This window comes from Sinohyriopsis cumingii, chromosome 12, assembly GCF_028554795.1.
Source record: "Sinohyriopsis cumingii isolate HCF-2022 chromosome 12, ASM2855479v2, whole genome shotgun sequence".
NCBI classification, from domain to species: Eukaryota; Metazoa; Mollusca; class Bivalvia; order Unionida; family Unionidae; genus Sinohyriopsis; species Sinohyriopsis cumingii.
In genome coordinates, this window is record NC_142972.1 from 54,225,414 (window position 1) to 54,244,006 (window position 18,593).

The following is an 18,593-nucleotide window of genomic DNA, read 5'->3' on the forward strand; positions in this document are numbered from 1 at the left end:
ACACCGCAGATAGACCGGATTGATTGGTTCTTGCACAATCAGAAAACCAGGGGGGTCTTTTGGTGTGAACGTATACAGGATAAACCCTTGTTCCGGGGTAGTATTATCTGATGCGCTGTAGCTACCGTCGATGACGTCACATACAAGATTGACCGCGATAACATCTGTGATATTTACGATCCCGGGTGAGATGTGTCTGCCATCGGATGCTGTGCTGTTGTCGTGCTTGAGGATATCTGGTTGTGGTTTTATTCGTTCGTACGCGGCAAGAATATCTTCGAAAGATTCCACGACAAGATCAGAGACTGATTTTCTCAGCGTGGGCGCGTTATATCCAGGAAATTTAAAATCTGAAATATCATTCACGGGAATACCATATTTAATTGCAAAATCTGCTCTGGCTATCTGTCTATAATTATCATCGATGTGGTCTTTAAGATCCAGTAAAGCCTGAATTATTCTTAGATTTATAGTTTCCATGGCGGATGCGAGTTTGTTTAGTTTTTCTATGGTTGTGATAATATTATCACGCGGACTTGTTAAATCAGAAATATAATCTTGGAAATATACTCGCAGGAGTTGTAGCTGTTGTTTATGTACTAGATTGATCGGAATAAATAATTCAGATTCTATATCATCTAGACGGTAAACACGGAGCTCCTGCCCCCCACGTGGAGCTTCTATACTCCAAGTATCGGGCATTAAAGTACTTTTTCCTGCTAGTAATTGATCTGCAAGGAGTAAATAATAATTGTACTCGAGGTCGTGTAGTTCTTCCTTATCGGTCATAAAATCCGATTTTTTAGGTGGTGGTGGACCCGGTTCGACCTCGGGTCGTTTTTGTGGCCATCCTAATAATGTTCGGATTGAGCTGTTATAAATATCCACGGCGTATCCCGGTGTTGAGATTTCAATGACCGTAGACATCGTTGGTTCGTGCGCGGTCACAGATATTTTGGCTTCCTTACCGGTGATTCGTTTTATTTGGCGTTGTATCTCATTATTGATTTCTTCGATCTGATAACTCCCAGTGGGAAGTGTAATTGTATCCCATTCTGGAGTGTCATTGGGTTTGTTTTTGTACGAGAAAACAAACGAATTATTCGGCTGCTGACCGCCAAATGATGCCGACCTGATATTAGGCCAGCTGTGATACACACTGAGCTTTGCCAACGCGATTTCACTCACTGGAATTGGAGTTCGAAAATTAATACCAAATTGTGGTTTAGTCGAGGACATTGAGATCATTGTGGTCCTTACCGGTGTTGTGTTTGTGACTATTTGTTGAAGCAGTTCTATTGACATTATTTATTTGTTTAGTTTTCAAATAGTCATTGTACACATCTGACATTAGTTTGAATTCAGAATCTGATATCGACGCGGCGTCGCTACCTTGCACGTCTAACGATGATGATATCAACGATGATAATTTCTGATATGCGGTCGTGGCTGTATTTAATTTTGTCGTGTAATCGTGTAATTTTGTGGTAGCGCACGAGGATATTTTTTTTGCTATGATGCCGAAAACTCCTGCCGCGGTAGTGGTCGTACAAACAGAGATCGTGGCCGCGACTGCAATTACCGGAGTGACCGCTGATAGTATTACTCCCGCGGATGCAACAACGGCAGATACTGAATAAACCATAATGTCTAACACTGTTATGCGTCTGCGGTATTTTTTTACCTTTTGACTGGCTACTTCGATGACAGTTTTTAACTCAGATTGCCACTCACGGACTTGATTATACCGATATTGTTGAGCATCTGGTGACATTATTTAAAATAGCTGACGATTTTCAATTACGCGGTAACCAATTGAGGCGTTGCAGCGATGAATTCCAAACACCACCAGTAAGATGTTGCGGTTAATTTCTCGTCTTCGGCTTCAAGTATAAATATTTCTTCGGTTCCGCTGTTTAGTATTACGGTTACAACCCCGGAATACTTATCGATGGTATGTCTCCAAGGATATGTTGTGTAGATTTCAAATTTAGCGGCTGAAAACACAGACAACCTGTAAACACCGGTGGCTGTTGCTGTATATTTGATAGTGTTATTTTGTCGTGACCATGTTGCGAATCCCGATGATACCGTGAATACGATGTTGGTGATATGCCCGGGAGTAACTCCAACGGGGACCTTAATCAAACTGGTTTTGTTAACGATCTCAGGAATACCCGATACGATATCGTGCTGTGTTTGTTTGATCGTGTTAATGTCGGTCTTGATTTCAGCGAGTTTTACATCGACGGGAGGAGTCCCAAGGAACTTATCCACGGCTTCACTAGTTTTTTGAAAGTTTCTTTGGAGTCTTTTAAACCCGTTCATGTGAACATCATACTCTGACCGCAGCGTATTTAGTTTACCGTTGATGGCGCTATCGCTTGTGTCCACATATTGTTTGTTTGACGCATCCTGGTCGGATTCTTGGATTCGCTAACGCGGTTATTTTGTTGCCGCTCATGCTGAGTTCGCCGGTCATTACGTCGCCGGATTTTATTACTCTGTCGCTGACTAGGCCAGCAACGAGTTGGTACTGCGTGTCGACGTATTGTTTATTTGCGGCATCTTCGAGACCTTCCGGATTTTTTAGAATGGTTATTTTGTTGCCGCTCATGCTGAGTTCGCCGGTCATTACGTCGCCGGTTTTTTTCACACAGTTTTTAATTTCATCGTTGATGTCTTTGATGATTTTGTTCGATATACTTGAATCCCTGATGCTACCACGGTCAGTAAAAACGGGAAAGTTACCAGGGACAGCTATACGAACATTACGGATTAAATCATTCCACTTGATGTTGCTAGTTTTTAGTTTTCCTTGCTTGTCCTGAAAAACAGCAACTTCATCTGGGTCAACTCCGGCTAGATTCAAAAGATTATCGACTTCATCTCGGGTCGCATATTTTGAGAGATCAACATCTGTGCTTGGTTTACCTCTTCGTGTGAAAGGTCTTCCGTAAATATCTACCATTATTTGTTATTGCTGTTTTTCAAATGCTAGCATTTCTCGATGCGGTATATTCATACACTACTTTATGAGGAGGAGTTGCTGGATTTCTTGAGATTGCATCAAGAACATTTAAAACCTCCCTCCCACAAATGGGCGGATCAACTAATGTTTGTGTTGGTAACGTCGACTGCCACACTGGAACATTAAAAAATCTGCTGACATACCTGAGAAACTCAGTTGGCGGTGCTAGCCCGTACGAATCGAAATAAATAATTCCGCGTGGATCGATCGCGTAAGCAACCCAGTGAGTTCCAGGACCGTCTTTGTTGTCGAGATTGATAATGCCAGTTTCTGGATTATTCGGTTGTTGCGGTAATTGATCTCGCATAAATACCCCCCGGAAATGTTTTATGCGCAATTTTTTAACAGCATCGAGTAAATCAAAATTGGAAGCTGGAAGCTTCAACATCGGGGACACTTTGTGTTTTAGAAATTTTTTGGATACCATGATGCGGGAGTTCCCGGTAGTCTTAGACCTGATCCGGTGGCGGATTTGCCCTTTTTTTTGTACCCGTGTCCGGTTGCTTTCTTTAGTGCCATTCCAGCTGCGGTTCCAACTGCACCAAGTGCTGCCGCCTTTGCTACTGCTGGTGCTGCCGCGGCAATCAACGCCGGTAACGCTGCGAGGAACGGAAATATTCCACCGGTTTTAGTCATGTCGGAGATAGCTGCAGCAGAGAAATCAAGTCGGACACCGGTTTTTGCTGTTAGTGCCTTATTAAAATGTTTAATCTGAGTATTAGTCAACGACAGCTTGTTTGGACCACCAGTAATCTGATCTCGTTTTAACGTTATTGATGTCCCGCACGTGCTTGCGCGTTTCGATTGCAATTTCTTTGTCTGACCGGAAGTCAAGGTGACATTAACATGACTGTATGACATTATATTTCAGAAACTAATCTAATTGTTATATGTTTTTGAAAAACATCACATGTTTTCTACGGGAGCGTCAATAACTCTCATTCGTCCGCCAACACCTTCAAGCAGCATTGCTTTATCGGAGAGTATAACCGCGACAGCTCTAAAACCAGCAGGAAATGCAGGTGGACCAACAACTGCGGCAGGAAACTCACCGACGTTAGCCCGGAAGTGAATATCAACGACAGATTGTTTGGTTAGATCCATATGCTCGAGTGAGAAGTAATAAATGGGATACAACGTTGTGAAATCCAATTGTGATATTTGCAGACCAGTGTCGACATTCTGATCGCGACCCATAAATGTCATCAGACGATGATACGCACGCGCAACCTGATTTTGGGCATAATTTATTATTATGTCTTCGGATGGTTCCTGATGTCCGTTTATCCGCAGTGAAACCTCAGAGACAGCAAGTTTGTCAAATATCATATGAGAACGTGCCTGTGAATTTACTCTTGCGTTAGCCTGGAGCGCTACGAAAATATGTCGCGGTGCTGATACTCCCTGCTGTGATGCTATATGCCAAGTAAACTGCCCAGCACCAGCACCTTGAATGGAATCTGTTGTTGTTGTCAACCACGATATCAGTGATTTGCCACCTGTGTCCATAAAAGAAAGTAATCGTTGCTCTTCAACAAGCGATGGGGACATTACTGGCATCCACAGCGCAAGCTTGAATAATATTACTTTACCGGCAGCAGCACCGGCGGCATGCCAGATAGCGTCGTTGTCGTCACCCTTTCGTTGAAGTACAACCGTATGATTGACCCCATAAATAACCTTTCTGACATTTCTGCAGAACCCAAAGATGTGAGACAGCGGAATTGCGCATGAAAATCTTCTCTCGTTGTCTTTTAGCATTAATTTACGCGTAGCAAAACCAAGATTGTAATTAGAATTTGACGCCGAGACAGCTGTAACAACTCCTGGTTTGTCTTCAGTACCTGCCACCTTATTAGCATTTTCTGCAAAAGAGTTAGCTAACATTGAATATCTAGTAAAAGGTATTCCTTCCGGAAGATCATTATTATCTTTAGCGAACATCATAGTCGGACCAGCTGATCTAGTGTAATCATCTGAGTATCTCGCTAATCCCAAGATTGTTGTGGCAACGTCAACATTATCCTGAATCGTTTCAATTTCTTTTCCATCAATCATATATGAAGCACTTCTAAACAACGCCATAATGCCGTTATTAACAAAACCAACTTGAACGGCAGCTGCGTATGCTGTATTAGCGTCAACATCGGTTACAAGTTCACCCGTTACTTCAAGAAATGCTTCGGCGGGCAAAAAGTATCTGCTTGTGTCTTGAACTCGTAATTCAATTCGCCCACGCTGATTAGGTGTTTGTGCTTCATAAGAATAATACTGATAATCGCGCACAGATTCGTCTTTAAGTATTGGTGAATCCATATCGAACGCGGGATCAGATACACGCTTGAACATTTTATATAATTTATTGTCGTCTAAAACGAAGACGGCTTTGGGAAACTCCGCTTCCCGATATCAAACTCGTATTTATTTGCTCGGGTATTTGGTTTACAAGCTCTGCAAGTTTTTGTGTTGCGGCGGCATTTATTACTTTACTGACATCCGCGGGCATAAGCTCAGTTGACGGTAATTTTACTGGCGCCGGTTTAGCTTTTTTACGAACTAACTGTGCTAATCTATCCTTGACAGACGTGAATGCGGTACCCGCAAGATTACCAACTGTACCAAGTACTTTATCTTTTATAACATCAATAGCTTTCATCGACAACTGTTTCGCAATTGGCACTGCCTTAGGCGGTATTCTTCTAAACAAACCCTGAACAACATCACCAAGACCATCTCCGTATGTTGCTTTATAAACTGGTAATCGCGAGTTTACTACGCGAACCGACATCGCTCTTGGGTTGTGTATGATCATTTTATTTAATTATTGTTTCTCTAACTAAATTTGCTAGTCGCTGTAGTAACTGTCCACGAGTTCATCAACGAGTCCCCGGTATATACTTATGTCCACGAGACCACGCTGAAATAGTCGCTGACAGATACCTGCGGCCTCATTTATAATTTCTGGGGAGTTGTTTCCGGCGCGTTTTCCTCCGATGAGAACTTCTAGTCTGGACACATCGTTGACGACGCTATCAGGACAGATGTGGTTATTATATCCGCTGCCTGTTTTCTCTTTTTCTTGTTGTTCTAATTCCTGAATTTTTTTTTCTATTGCGTTAATTTCTCCTTTATTTCTATCATATGCAGCAATTGCGGCTTCGTGTTTATCCTTATTTTTCGGATTGCTTTGGTCCAGTTTCTCTGTTTTTTTTGCATTTCTTAAAAGATCGGACTTTTGCCTTAACAGGTTATCTCTTTCCGCGAGTAATTCTTCTAGTATTGGTTCGGGCGGCGGAATGGGCGACGAAACAGGAGTGGAAAAATCATCATCGTCATCGGGAGCGCTAGCGCCCATTTGTTCACGCGATAAAAATTCAGGCACTGGATCGGGCAGTGTCATTTGCGGGGTCTGTTTTAGAGCTTGTTTTTTCTTCGCCGGTATTTTTGCCTGCTTTTTCATTTCCTTTTCCTGTATTTTTGCCTGCCTTTCCCTTTCCTTTGCCTCCTTTCGTTGGTCTCTTAGTTCCTTATTAACCCCAATTACGCCAGTTTTTATAAAATTATAGGTATCATCAATGCTAGATATTCGAGAAATGCCTCGGTTTACTTTATAAACATAATCCCGCCACTCACCCTGAGTCATACCCGAGCCAGCTCCTGGTTTTAGAAATTCTTGCCGGTGAGGATAATTTAAGACAATCCAAGCAGAAAACTCCCTAAGCTCATCTATGTTAGTAAGCGGAATATTTTTTATTTCAGTAATACCATCTTCGGTAAATTTATTAATAAATGTTTCCTTAGCAACTGTCACTACGCCAGCGGCACCTGCATCAGCTGCGGCACCTGCATCATCTACCTGTTGCTGTTTAAGTTCTTCTATTGCTTGAAGTAACCCTCGTTTTGATTTGGTAGGGTCAGCAGGGTCAGGTTTTCCTACAATTGCAGTTTTAACTTCACCAGTAGCTGCTGTAATAGGCTTAAATAATTCCTCCGCAGATGTTGCAAACTCAACTCGCGCTTCTTGTCTTGCTTTTAATTTTTCTCTGACGGAATCACGAACCGGAAGAAATTTTTTGATCGCGGCTAGTCGTTGTCGTGCCAATCTAGTTGTGAGTGCTTCTCCGATATTTGCCATTATTTATTTATCAATGATTTAATTCCGTTAACATAAAAATGTTTTCGTGTTGCAGCGGGGGGGGGGGGGTGTCCGGAAATTCAAAAAAATTCTCGAGGAGAGTCTCTCCGAATTTCAGAGATATTTTTTTTTTTACTCTATGATCTGAATAGAAGGGTTTATTTCGTCGTCGAAACACTCTATCGAGAAATAGTTTACTGGAGAGGGTTATCCATAAATGTGTTTCGGTCTGTCCACCCCCTCTGCTGCTCCTTCAGCCGGCGGGAGCTCAACAGCCGCGAAAAATACCGGTGTGCAAAATGTACACCGACGTGTGCATTTAAAAGTGTCTTCCGATAATTGCAGCTTTTAATGAATAGGTGAAATCAGCCACTCACCCCAACATCAATATCATCACGGGTGAAGGGCTGATTTATCGGCCTAACCTCCATACTACTTTAGTGTAATGTGGATGACATTTCTATGGATATTGTACTTTTGGAAATTGTAAATGATCTAAGCACACTGCTAACTAAAATGACTGCTCCCTTGTGCTCCAAAAATCAGCCTGGATTTGCCTAAAGTACGCTATCTTTACCAGCTATTACTATAAGGAAAATTAATTTTGCCAGACTAGATAATACCAGCTTCTGAAAGTGCAATGAATGAATTACCAAATAACCATTGAGGAAAGCCGGGGAAATTATTTTCTTTAAAATGCTAACTCATGTAAAATATGAAACTGTACAGCGTCACCTTATAGTCTTTCCAGATGTGGTAAACGGCAGCCGTACGATGTTTTAAAGGATGGTTCAAATTGTTAATATAAGTTTTGTTATATACATTTTAGACTGGAACACAGAATCCATGAACAAAAAGTTACTTACTACAATTCTAAAACATTTTTTCTTCCAAACGGCCATGAATAGAATCTCATTTCTTTTCTTTAATAAACCATCCATTCTGGGTGGGTGGGTGGGTACGGATGCAATGATAATTTATAATTGGCAACTGTTAAGTACATCTACACTACACAAATTGGTGTAATTTTTTCAAGAAATTGAAATACAAATCTGTTTATTGATATCACTATAACTTCTGATAGTGTGTACTTCCAGAAGTTCTGGGCACGTCAGTGCTCATTTTTGATGGTCGATTTTCATCTTTTGACGCCATATTTACAGCTGCTGAATCTGGTTTTGTGTGTGATGTCATGAGCACGTGACGCACTTTTTGGAAGAAATTATGCGATTGGTTCCAACGATTTCGCACCTTCATAGTCTGTATGACACTGTTACCGGTAAGACAGATTCGTAGATAGCTTGAAAATGACCCAGTTTCTGGTCAGGTACTTATCTCGGTGACTAATCATACATGTAGCGTTCAAAGGCAGCGGTTATTATAGGATCCTTGAGAAACTGACTCTCTCTCGATAAATACTTGGAACAAGTGTGCCAGCTGATACGAACAGACAGGTAGAAGCAAACACCCCAAACACATTTCTGTCGGTATCTTCGCCTTTAGTATTATGTACGACGTGTCGAGGTATACTTTCGTTTTCATACCAAACAAATCTTACTCTCGGTGTCCACAAACATGCTATATACATGAGCGTCAGAACTATTTTCTAATTCGGAAGCTGCTTAAAAGGCGGTAGATGAAGATTTTGGCTGTTATGAGCACGTTTATGTGTGCGCGATAACGGTACAACCTCCGTTCTGTGATAGACCAGTTCAGTCGTATTGTCTGATATCCAAGGACCTCCCCCACCCACACAGACACAAATATATCGTTGTTTATGGTAAAGGGAATCAATGATTCATTCCATCCTCATCTTAAATATATTCAACAAAACCGAAGCATCAGAATGAAATAAAATCTGTAATACATAACAGTGCAAACTCTGAATGATTCCGTTGTTATTCAGATGCAACTATCCTTTTAATGAACTGATGTGGCTGCCATGCCATTTTCCAGCCTCCTATACCCTATTTTCATGTTGATATACTTTTTTTTTCTCAGTCGAGATGGAAAATGTGACAAAAGCCATACTTGTCTGCATCCTGGGCATTGCCACCATGTTGTTTACTAGAGATCGGGGACGTGTACCACCTCTGTCAACGAGAAATCTGAACCAATCGTATGACTACATTATTGGTAAGTGACGTAAGTATTACATTTTTTAGACTGCGATTCGGAAATGTGTAATTCAGTCATTAATGCACGTTCCCATTACGTATTCACACGCTGCTAATCGATTAGGCCAGTATCGAAAATGTTCTCGTAGGTTTCCACTGGCGAGAGTTGTTGTTATTGTTGTAGGGTTTAACGCCATTTTCCAGCATCATATAGGCTATACATGGCGGCCAGTATAAATGATGGAGGAAGATCCCGAGAAATACCGACCCACGAGAAGCTACTGGCAAGCTTTCTCACATACCCACAGTGCCCGAACACGAGACTCGAACCCACACAGACAGAGGTGAGATGGCAATGATCAGTGGCCACCCGGCCACTCAGGGCCCCTCCACTGGCGAGAGAGAGAGACAGAGTTAGGAAGTTCAAGGTAGTTTCAATGTTTTTTATATGCTCTCGGTCCTTCATTCACACACAAACACAGATATATATATATATATATATATATATATATATATATATATATATATATATATATATATATATATATATATAATTCGGGAAATTAGGTAATCTTCAAGTTTTAAATAATATTATTTTTGCTCTTGCTATTATTATTATTATTATTATTAAATGTTCATTTTCTAAATTATCGAGAGCTTTACTAAGGTGGGTGGTTCGTTTTGGGACTGTCGTTCAATAATGTTAAACAATATTACAATATTTCATGTAGGAACATTTTTTTCTTTTATGGTTAAGTACCTTTTTTGTCAGTGTAATTTAGGCGCTCCAGTTAACCATGACTTGGCACAAATATTTAAACAGACGAAAATCTTTGACACCAAAGGCAAATAACATTCGACATGCAAAACGTAAGACATGTCTGGTGAGTGTACTTTACAATTTGACGGTGCTCACTTTATTAACAGAATCAGATCACTGTAATACGCCACAATTTGGAAAAAAAATTAATTAAACTCATATCTATTTTAAGGTAACCAAACTGCTTTGTCTGAATGCTCAAATTTTCACACTCATTTAACACAACTAGCAAAACATAAATCTAAAACATTTAACATAACCTGTAAAAACTTTAACATTCCTCCAAACCATGACTGGAGATACATGAATGGAAAAAAATAACTACTTTTTTGGTAATTAACCTGAATAACAGCAAATTTACATCAGAGTTTTTGACAGCGTACACCTGCTGATGTGTTGTAAGCTTACAAACGTTATGTGAGATATGGAGAAGATAGTGTTCATTGCTGTTTAACATTGTCGGCTAATGAAATTTATTCAACGGTAACGAATGATGACAAAGGTAGGACGGACTTATTTCTTTCTTGCAGGACAGCTCATGCCTGACAGAAGCACGATTGAATCAAAGCATTAGGTTTAATGTGATATAATAAAAAAAATCTTTTGTCGTTACGATTTAAGGTTCTCATTGGCCAGACCCTTTTGAATTTTGAATTATTATTTTTTTTGAGGGTGTGAACACTATTTTTTAAAGCAATACTTTATTATACATATTTCTCAAGAAAAGAATATTGGATCACTCAAATCAGAGGCGGCGTTAGGAGTTAGTGGGGCCTAGGGCCGACTATGACCGCGGGGGGCTAGAGTATCGGTATCTCGATTGGTATGCTACTGCAAACACTGATTATGTCCACACTAGATCAACTTTCGCGATTTGCGTGCATTACGTGCGGCCTGTATCAGCGTTTCCAATTTACCGGAGAATATAGCTTGACAAACTCGTAAGGACGACCTTAGGCCTGAAGCGACGGGCCCCCTCAACAGCGGGGCCTAGGACAGTCGCCCCACTTGCCACCCCCAAACGCCGGTCCCGGCTCAAACTCAGATTTATTAACTATGAGACACATACTGGACAATTTTCAAATAAATGAGATATTTTTGCTAATGCTACAAGTATAATACACTTTAAATGAATGACAAAACGTTGTCTACTAGCATATCTTGATGTGAAAGTCATGCCGGTACCGTGAGAAATTTATCAGTGTGTGTAGGTATTGAGATATGATATTAAACCTGCATACTACGACAATATGGAAATTTGATATTTGTTTTGTAGAATAAAATAAAATTAAAATAAAAAGGAGAAAAATATTGTGTGCCATAAACATGTTCGAAACGACACCATTCGCGTTAGAAGCTCAACACAATCATTTGAAAATGTATAGTCTTCTTACATACGATTTTAATCATGAACCAAATACTTCACCTTTTTTCAAATGAATGAGATACGCTACAAATCAATTTCACTTTAAGTGAATAAATAAACATGGTCTGCGTGCATTTCTTGATGTGCAGACATAATGGTACAGTACAAAATGGAATTTTGAAAGGTGATTTGTATACAGTTTGTTACGAGTCTATGTACTCAAAACAAGTAACAGAAAAGGGTGAAAGACAACAAGCTTTGTAACATTTAACAAAATAATTTATTTCCCTAAAATACAAAGTGAAAATTTAGAAGAAAAAATAAACTTACGATATGCGAATTAAGTCTCAAAATAATCAAAGTATTGCAGACACAAGTCCTATTAATTTAAAGACCTGAATAAAATTCAGTAGAAGACCAGAATAAATCCAAAACTGAAGACGATGATATGTGTTTGTGGTAGTTTATAGAGGGTTAAAGTGACAACAGTCTTTTTTTGAATCACAGTAACAAAAGCGAAAAAAGAAACGTCGTTTCAAAGCTAGCCGGCGTAGAACAGGAAGAAGAATCCCAGTTATCTCCCTTATTCCCTTTCCGACTCAACAATTTAAAAATTCGACCGTTAATTTAGATAACCTAATTCAAATCCCTATTAAATTCGTCAACCTTTGTGTCAACTATCCAAGAGATACCTCTGCGTATTGCATTATTCAATGCCCAGTCAGTAGGACCACCGGAAAAGCGCATTCAGATAGTTAATTTTATCAACGACCAGAATATTGACGTCTTTTTCATTAAAAGAAACATGTCTAAAAACATCAGTCGATGAGCCCATGTGTACGGATCTAACACCCACTGGTTACTCCATCAAGTCGTTCCCCCGTAACCCTCGTGGAGGTGGAATTGCTGTCATCACAAAGAACTCCATGATCAAACGTCTTAACCACACCACAACATTTAATTTTGACCACAAATCGTTTGACCTAGTCCAAACCACACTCATACTGGAACAAAGGTCAGTCCATTTTTTTCTGCCTATACCGTCCTCCTCCTAGTAGATAAAACAAGCTGACCGAATCTCTCTTTTTTTAGAGCAGTTTCCGAATCTCCTGGAGTATGGAAATTCGATAGGTGGCAACCTGATTATTCTTGGAGATTTCAACTTTCACTTTGTCTGTCCCGGAAACCCAAACACATCAAAACTCCTAGATTCTTTCAATGTTTTCAACCTCAAACAGTCAGTTAACCAACCCACCCATAAATATGGTCACCTTTTAGACTGGGTTCTTCATAGACCTGATGATAACATTATACTGTCTTCCCTGGTATCCCATGAACTTGCATCAGATCACATCTGCATTATATGCCATCTTGACGTATCAGTCCCTTACTCTCCACCTTTATCTGGTACTAAGAGAAACCTCCGTATGTTAAATAGAACCAAACTAATGTATGACATCTAAGCAAACCTAACAACTTGCCTACCTTATACAGCAGAACAATTCGATAACTGCCTACGTTCATTGCTCGACAAACATGCCCCAGCTACCAAGTGCAGAGTATCAATTCAAAAGTGTTCGCCATGGTATAGCAGTGTCAGGGACCAGATTCGCACCGCTAAAAGAGACCCCGTAAAGCTGAGAGGCTTTGGCTTTCCACCAGACTCACTATTCATAAGCAAATCTATGAAGCCGCTAAGAAGAATGTCACAAAATTAGTCCATGCAGCGAAATCAGCCCACTGCACTACTAAGATCATGGGAAGTTCCAGCTGCAAAGAGCTCTTTGAGATTACTAACAAGCTAATGTCGAGGAACAAATCTACACCACTTCCAACTACCTTCTCTGCAGTTGACCTTCCGGACATGTTTGCAAATTTCTTCCGTGACAAAGTACAAACCATTAGAGATAAGCTTGACAAGACAATTTCAGTTGACTCGTCGTCACCATACAGTTATGTAAAGAATTTGAGCGGCAACCATTAGCAGCATTTGAACCTGTCTCTATGGATTTCGTACGTACAATCGTGATGAAGAGTGCATTAAAGTCATGTGAACTTGATCCAATTCCAACATCACTGCTGCTTGAGTGCTTAGATCCAATATTGCCTTCACTAACTGATGTTATTAATACTTCTCTCTCATCAGGGGAATTCCCGTCATTTTTCATGTTTCCTACCTTAAATATTCTCAGCATGTTTTTTTATGTTTTCTAATTTCATGCTTTTTGTTTTTGTAATCATATCATTATAAGTGTTTTTTATCTTATAGGTGTTGGCTAATGTTGTAAAGTGCTTAGAGCTTCTACAGATTAGGCGCTATACAAAGTCCTAATTATTATTATTATTATATCCTTCTAGGATGGAATTCACTATAAATTCCAGTTAATGTCTCTATCCAAGAATTTCATCGGAGCACTTTTGTCTTTCCAGACAAAATAATCACTTCTATTCAATAATGTGAAAAAATCAATTTTCCAGCTCAAAAATGAAATACTGGACACAATATATAATAAAACTTAAAGTTACAAGATTACATAGTTCTCTACTCGATGTAAGGTCACAATTAGCATTTTCTATAATAAAAAAACCTACTGGAAAAAAACCTTCTAGAATGATCCTGATGTTTACAAAATATAAATTATAGCATAGATTCACTTAAGAAATTCCAAAACCTACACCTAGACCATAAAAAACATATTTACCTCTATTAATAATAATACTGATTTTAATTCCATACACATAGAGAATAATTTCGCTATGTATTTGTTGTTTAAACAGAATAAAATTAAAAAAGTAAATTTGGGTCAAGCAGAAATGAACTCAATTTTAGAGAAGGTCCAGTCCAACATACAATGTTTCATTACAATAGCATGTAATGAAATAAATAAAAATTACAGTAAAACTAACTAACAAAGCAAATTAAATATACATAACAAGTCCTAAACATTGATGAAAATGAAAAACAAAATCGTGTTTTGACTGAAAACAACTAAACAGTGCATGTTGACGACGATTTCTATCGTGCAAATATGGTTTTTGATTTTTTTAAAATAAATCGGTTGTAGTCTCGTCTTTAACTGAGAAGTGGGCGTAGTTTTAAAAACAATGCTTTCTTCCGATTGGCTGTTGATGTATATAATGAATCTATCTTCACTGTTCTGTATTATTGCGCCTTATGAACGAATGAAATTCAAAATATGATTAAATAAAATAATTTTATCTATTTATACTGTTGAGATTAAATTATAAGGATTGACTGTTTATTTTTTTAAATTCAACGAATTATGAACCGGAAAACGCTGTGCGAACTTTGCATAATCTGCATCCTGTATTATATAGTTTGCACATCTTTGTTTTTAGTCCATACATCGTTGAATTAAAAAAAAAACAATAAAAAGGTAATCCTTAATGTATTTTTCATTGTTCATTGTTAAAAACACTAATTAAAACTTATTTGATAAATTAATTTTAGACAAAAAGGCTATGGCTAAAAGAAAATGTGTCAGCAATATATTTCACACTCACACGTCAGATTTTATTATGCTGTTGGTGATGATGGTGTGATTTTTATTGAGAAGTCATATGTCAAAGAAATGAGAAGCATATTTAGTTACAAAGCCAGCTTGAAAAGGCAACCAATTTTGAACTGAGACAAAATTCGGCTATAAATATCGATCAGGTATTGAATATGATTCCATCAGCTGATAAACAAACTGTAACTTTCCATGTAATGATAGGGAACGTAATGCAAGAAGAGAATGTGGGCAAGAAATTAAACTACAATTACATGTAAATAGATGAAGAGACTAATGCAACCTGTCAGGCATTATTCTGAAATAACGGAAGCCGTGAAACTGCTTGATTTCCTAATAAATGAAGTTACAACAACCAACACTAAACTTCGTTTAAAGAAACAAACGAGATAAGTTAAAATGGAGTATTTGTCGTGATTCGTTAAGAATAAAATTGACTACAGCAAAATATGGAAACATTTTCGTAACTTTAATTATAGTTAAGAATTTTTGTTTTGCCTTTATAATTGGAACAAGATAGTCAAATTAGTACATAGGCATTACATTACTGTAAATCAAGATACATTTTTCACAGCATTAACTTTAATACTTAGAAAAAAATCATACTTATCACAAGATGTTTAATTCCTTATAGATTTCGCACAGCAGAAAGTCCCATCTCATATATCATTCCATATTTCTTACACATGTGTTCATAAATGTAACTGACAGTTTAGAGTAATATTTGATCACCAAAGCAACGAGATTTGATGAAGTCTCACAAAAAAGAATCCAATTATCAACTGATAGACCTGATGATAATATTCTACGTTCCTCCCTGGTATCCCACTAACTTTCATCAGATCACCTCTGCATTATATGCCATCTTGACGTATCAGTCCCTAACTCTCCACCTTTATTTGCTACTGAGAGAAACCTCCGTATGATAAATAGAACCAAACTAATGCATGACATAAAAGCAAACCTAAGAACTTGCCTTCCTTATATAGCAGAACAACTCGATAACTGCCTGCGTTCAATGCTTGACAAAGATGCCCAGCCGCCAAGTGCAGAGTATCAATTCAAAAGTGTTCTCCATGGTATAGCAGTGTCAGGGACCAGCTTCGCACTGCTAAAAGAGACCGCCGTAAAGATGAGAGGCTTTGGCTTTCCACCAGACTCACTATTCATAAGGAAATCTATGAAGCCGCTAAGAAGAACGTCACAAACATAGTCCATGCGGCGAAATCAACCCACTATAGTACTAAGATCATGGAAAGTTCCAGCCGCAAAGAGCTCTTCGAGATTACTAACAAACTAATGTCAAGGAACAAATGTATACCACTTCCAACTACCTTCTCTCTAGTCGGCTTTTCGGGCCTATTTGGCAAATTTCTTCTGTGACAAAGTACAAACCATTAGAGATAAGCTTGGCAAGACAATTTCAATTGACTCGTCGTCACCATGCAGTTGGGATACAGAATTTGAGCGGCAACCATTAGCAGCATTTGAACCTGTCTCTATGGATTTCGCACGTACAATCGTGATGAAGAGTGCATTAAAGTCATGTGAACTTGATCCAATTCCAACATCACTGCTGCTTGAGTGCTTAGATCCAATATTGCCTTCACTAACTGATGTTATTAATACTTCTCTCTCATCAGGGGAATTCCCGTCATTTTTCAAAACTGGCATTGTAAAGCCTCATCTGAAGAAACCAACACCAGACCATAATGATTTAAAGAACTACCGCCCAGTTTCTAATCTCCCATTCATATAAAAAATCTTAGAAAAGGTTGTTCTATCCCAGCTTGTATCTCATTTGAATTCAAACAGTCTTTTTAGCCATGTACAATCTGTATATCGCCCTTGCCACAGTACTGAAACTACTCTTCTAAAAGTAGTTAATGACATTCTCTCTGCTTTGGATAGCGGAAAGATTATAGTCCTCACCCTCCTTGATTTGTCTTCAGCATGTGACACAATATACCATGGTATATTACTTTACCGTCTCCAGCATGTATTTGGCATTCATGATACAGCCTTACTGTGGTTCAAGTCATGCTTGGTCAACATGACACACATTGTGTCTGCAAATGGAATACGCTCCAGTCCAGTTAATATATGTTGTGGTGTTCCACAAGGGTCTGTTCTTGGACCTATTCTCTTCATTCTATACACTCAGCCGCTCTCAAGTGTCATAAATCATCATCCAGTGTCTCACCAATTGTATGCTGATGACACCCACATATACAAATCTAGCCACCCAACTGAAGTTGATGCTACCACCCAAGGTGTAGAGAGGTGCATTTCTGGTGTGAAATCATGGATGACATGTAACAAGCTGCAGATGAATGATGATAAAACTGAGGCCATTCTGATCACAGAACAAAGACTTTCTCAGTCACATCCTTTACATCAAACAATAAATATCAGTAATACCAACATTAAATTCACATAGTCAGTACGAAACCTAGATGTCACTCTGGACAGTACTCTCACGTTGCACCAACATGTCATGAACATATGCAAGGCTGCATATCTTGAGCTGAGATGCATCAGCTCCATTTGCAAATATCGTTCAGTTGATGCCATTAAAACATTTGCATGTTCATTAGAACTTTCAAGATTGGAATATTGTAACTCAGTTCTGTGTGGTTCATCTTAATATCTACTTCAGAAACTTCCAAAAAGTTCAAAACACAGCTGATCGGATCATACTTAGAGTACCACGAACAGAGCACACCTCCCAGCTACTCTATACCCTACACTGGCTATCCATTCGATCCAGAATCAAATACAAAGTTTTTTTTTTTTGCTGTGCTACGTTTCACTGACGGACTCCAGACCAACATATCTATCCGACCTCACACATGTGTATACACCAGCAGGATACTTACGCTCCTCTTCTGACAATCGTATACTCATTATTCCCACTACGGAAACGAAGTCGTATAGACAACGTTCTTTTGCATACCAGGGGCCAGCAACGTGGAATGAATTGCCCACTGAACTTAGACACAAAGACATAGTGATCCCATTCAAGAGTGCTCTTAAAACTCACTTATTTCGACTGCAAGAACAAACTTAAAGACCTATTAATGCTCCCTACCTTAAATACTTTCAGCATGTTTCTTTTGTTTTTTAATTTCATGGTGTTTTTTGTAATAATATCATTAAATATGTTTTTATGTTATAGGTGTCGTCTAATTTAAAGCGCTATGAGCTTCTAAAGATTAGGCACTATGCAAAGTCCTTATTATTATTATTATTATTATTAACTGAAGTAGCTGGTCTTTCAATTGCTAGATTGCAAGTATTGCTATAAAAATATTTCCCGCTAATCTGAAAGTAATTAAAGAGTTCCCAGTCTTTAAACAAGGTGATAGATCGTCATCAAACACTTATTGGTCTAAATCAGATTTACCAACCTTTTATAAAAGTTTCTAAAAACACATTGCCCTTCATGTTTGTTAGTTTTTAAAGAAATATAATTCTCCATTTAACTCACAGTCAGGTTTCAGAGAAACTCATAGGTTACTGTATTTTCCCTTATACTTTTGCTACTTGTCATGTTTGATTAATCTGTATCACTGTGGTGGAAGTGCTTTC

The 18,593-nt window shown here is 38.7% G+C and overlaps 1 protein-coding gene across 1 annotated transcript in view; it reads left to right on the forward strand.

Annotated features, from left to right (window-relative positions):
• The first annotated feature begins 8,477 nt into the window (after window positions 1-8,477).
• The window catches only part of LOC149786470 (uncharacterized), a 42,171-nt gene continuing 32,055 nt past the window's right edge, over window positions 8,478-18,593 (forward strand). Inside the window, exons 1-2 of the mRNA XM_089976923.1 lie at window positions 8,478-8,620; window positions 9,168-9,302. Coding sequence (XP_089833049.1) covers window positions 9,173-9,302 — 130 coding nt within the window. The 5' untranslated portion in view covers window positions 8,478-8,620; window positions 9,168-9,172. The remainder of the gene's footprint in view (window positions 8,621-9,167; window positions 9,303-18,593) is intronic.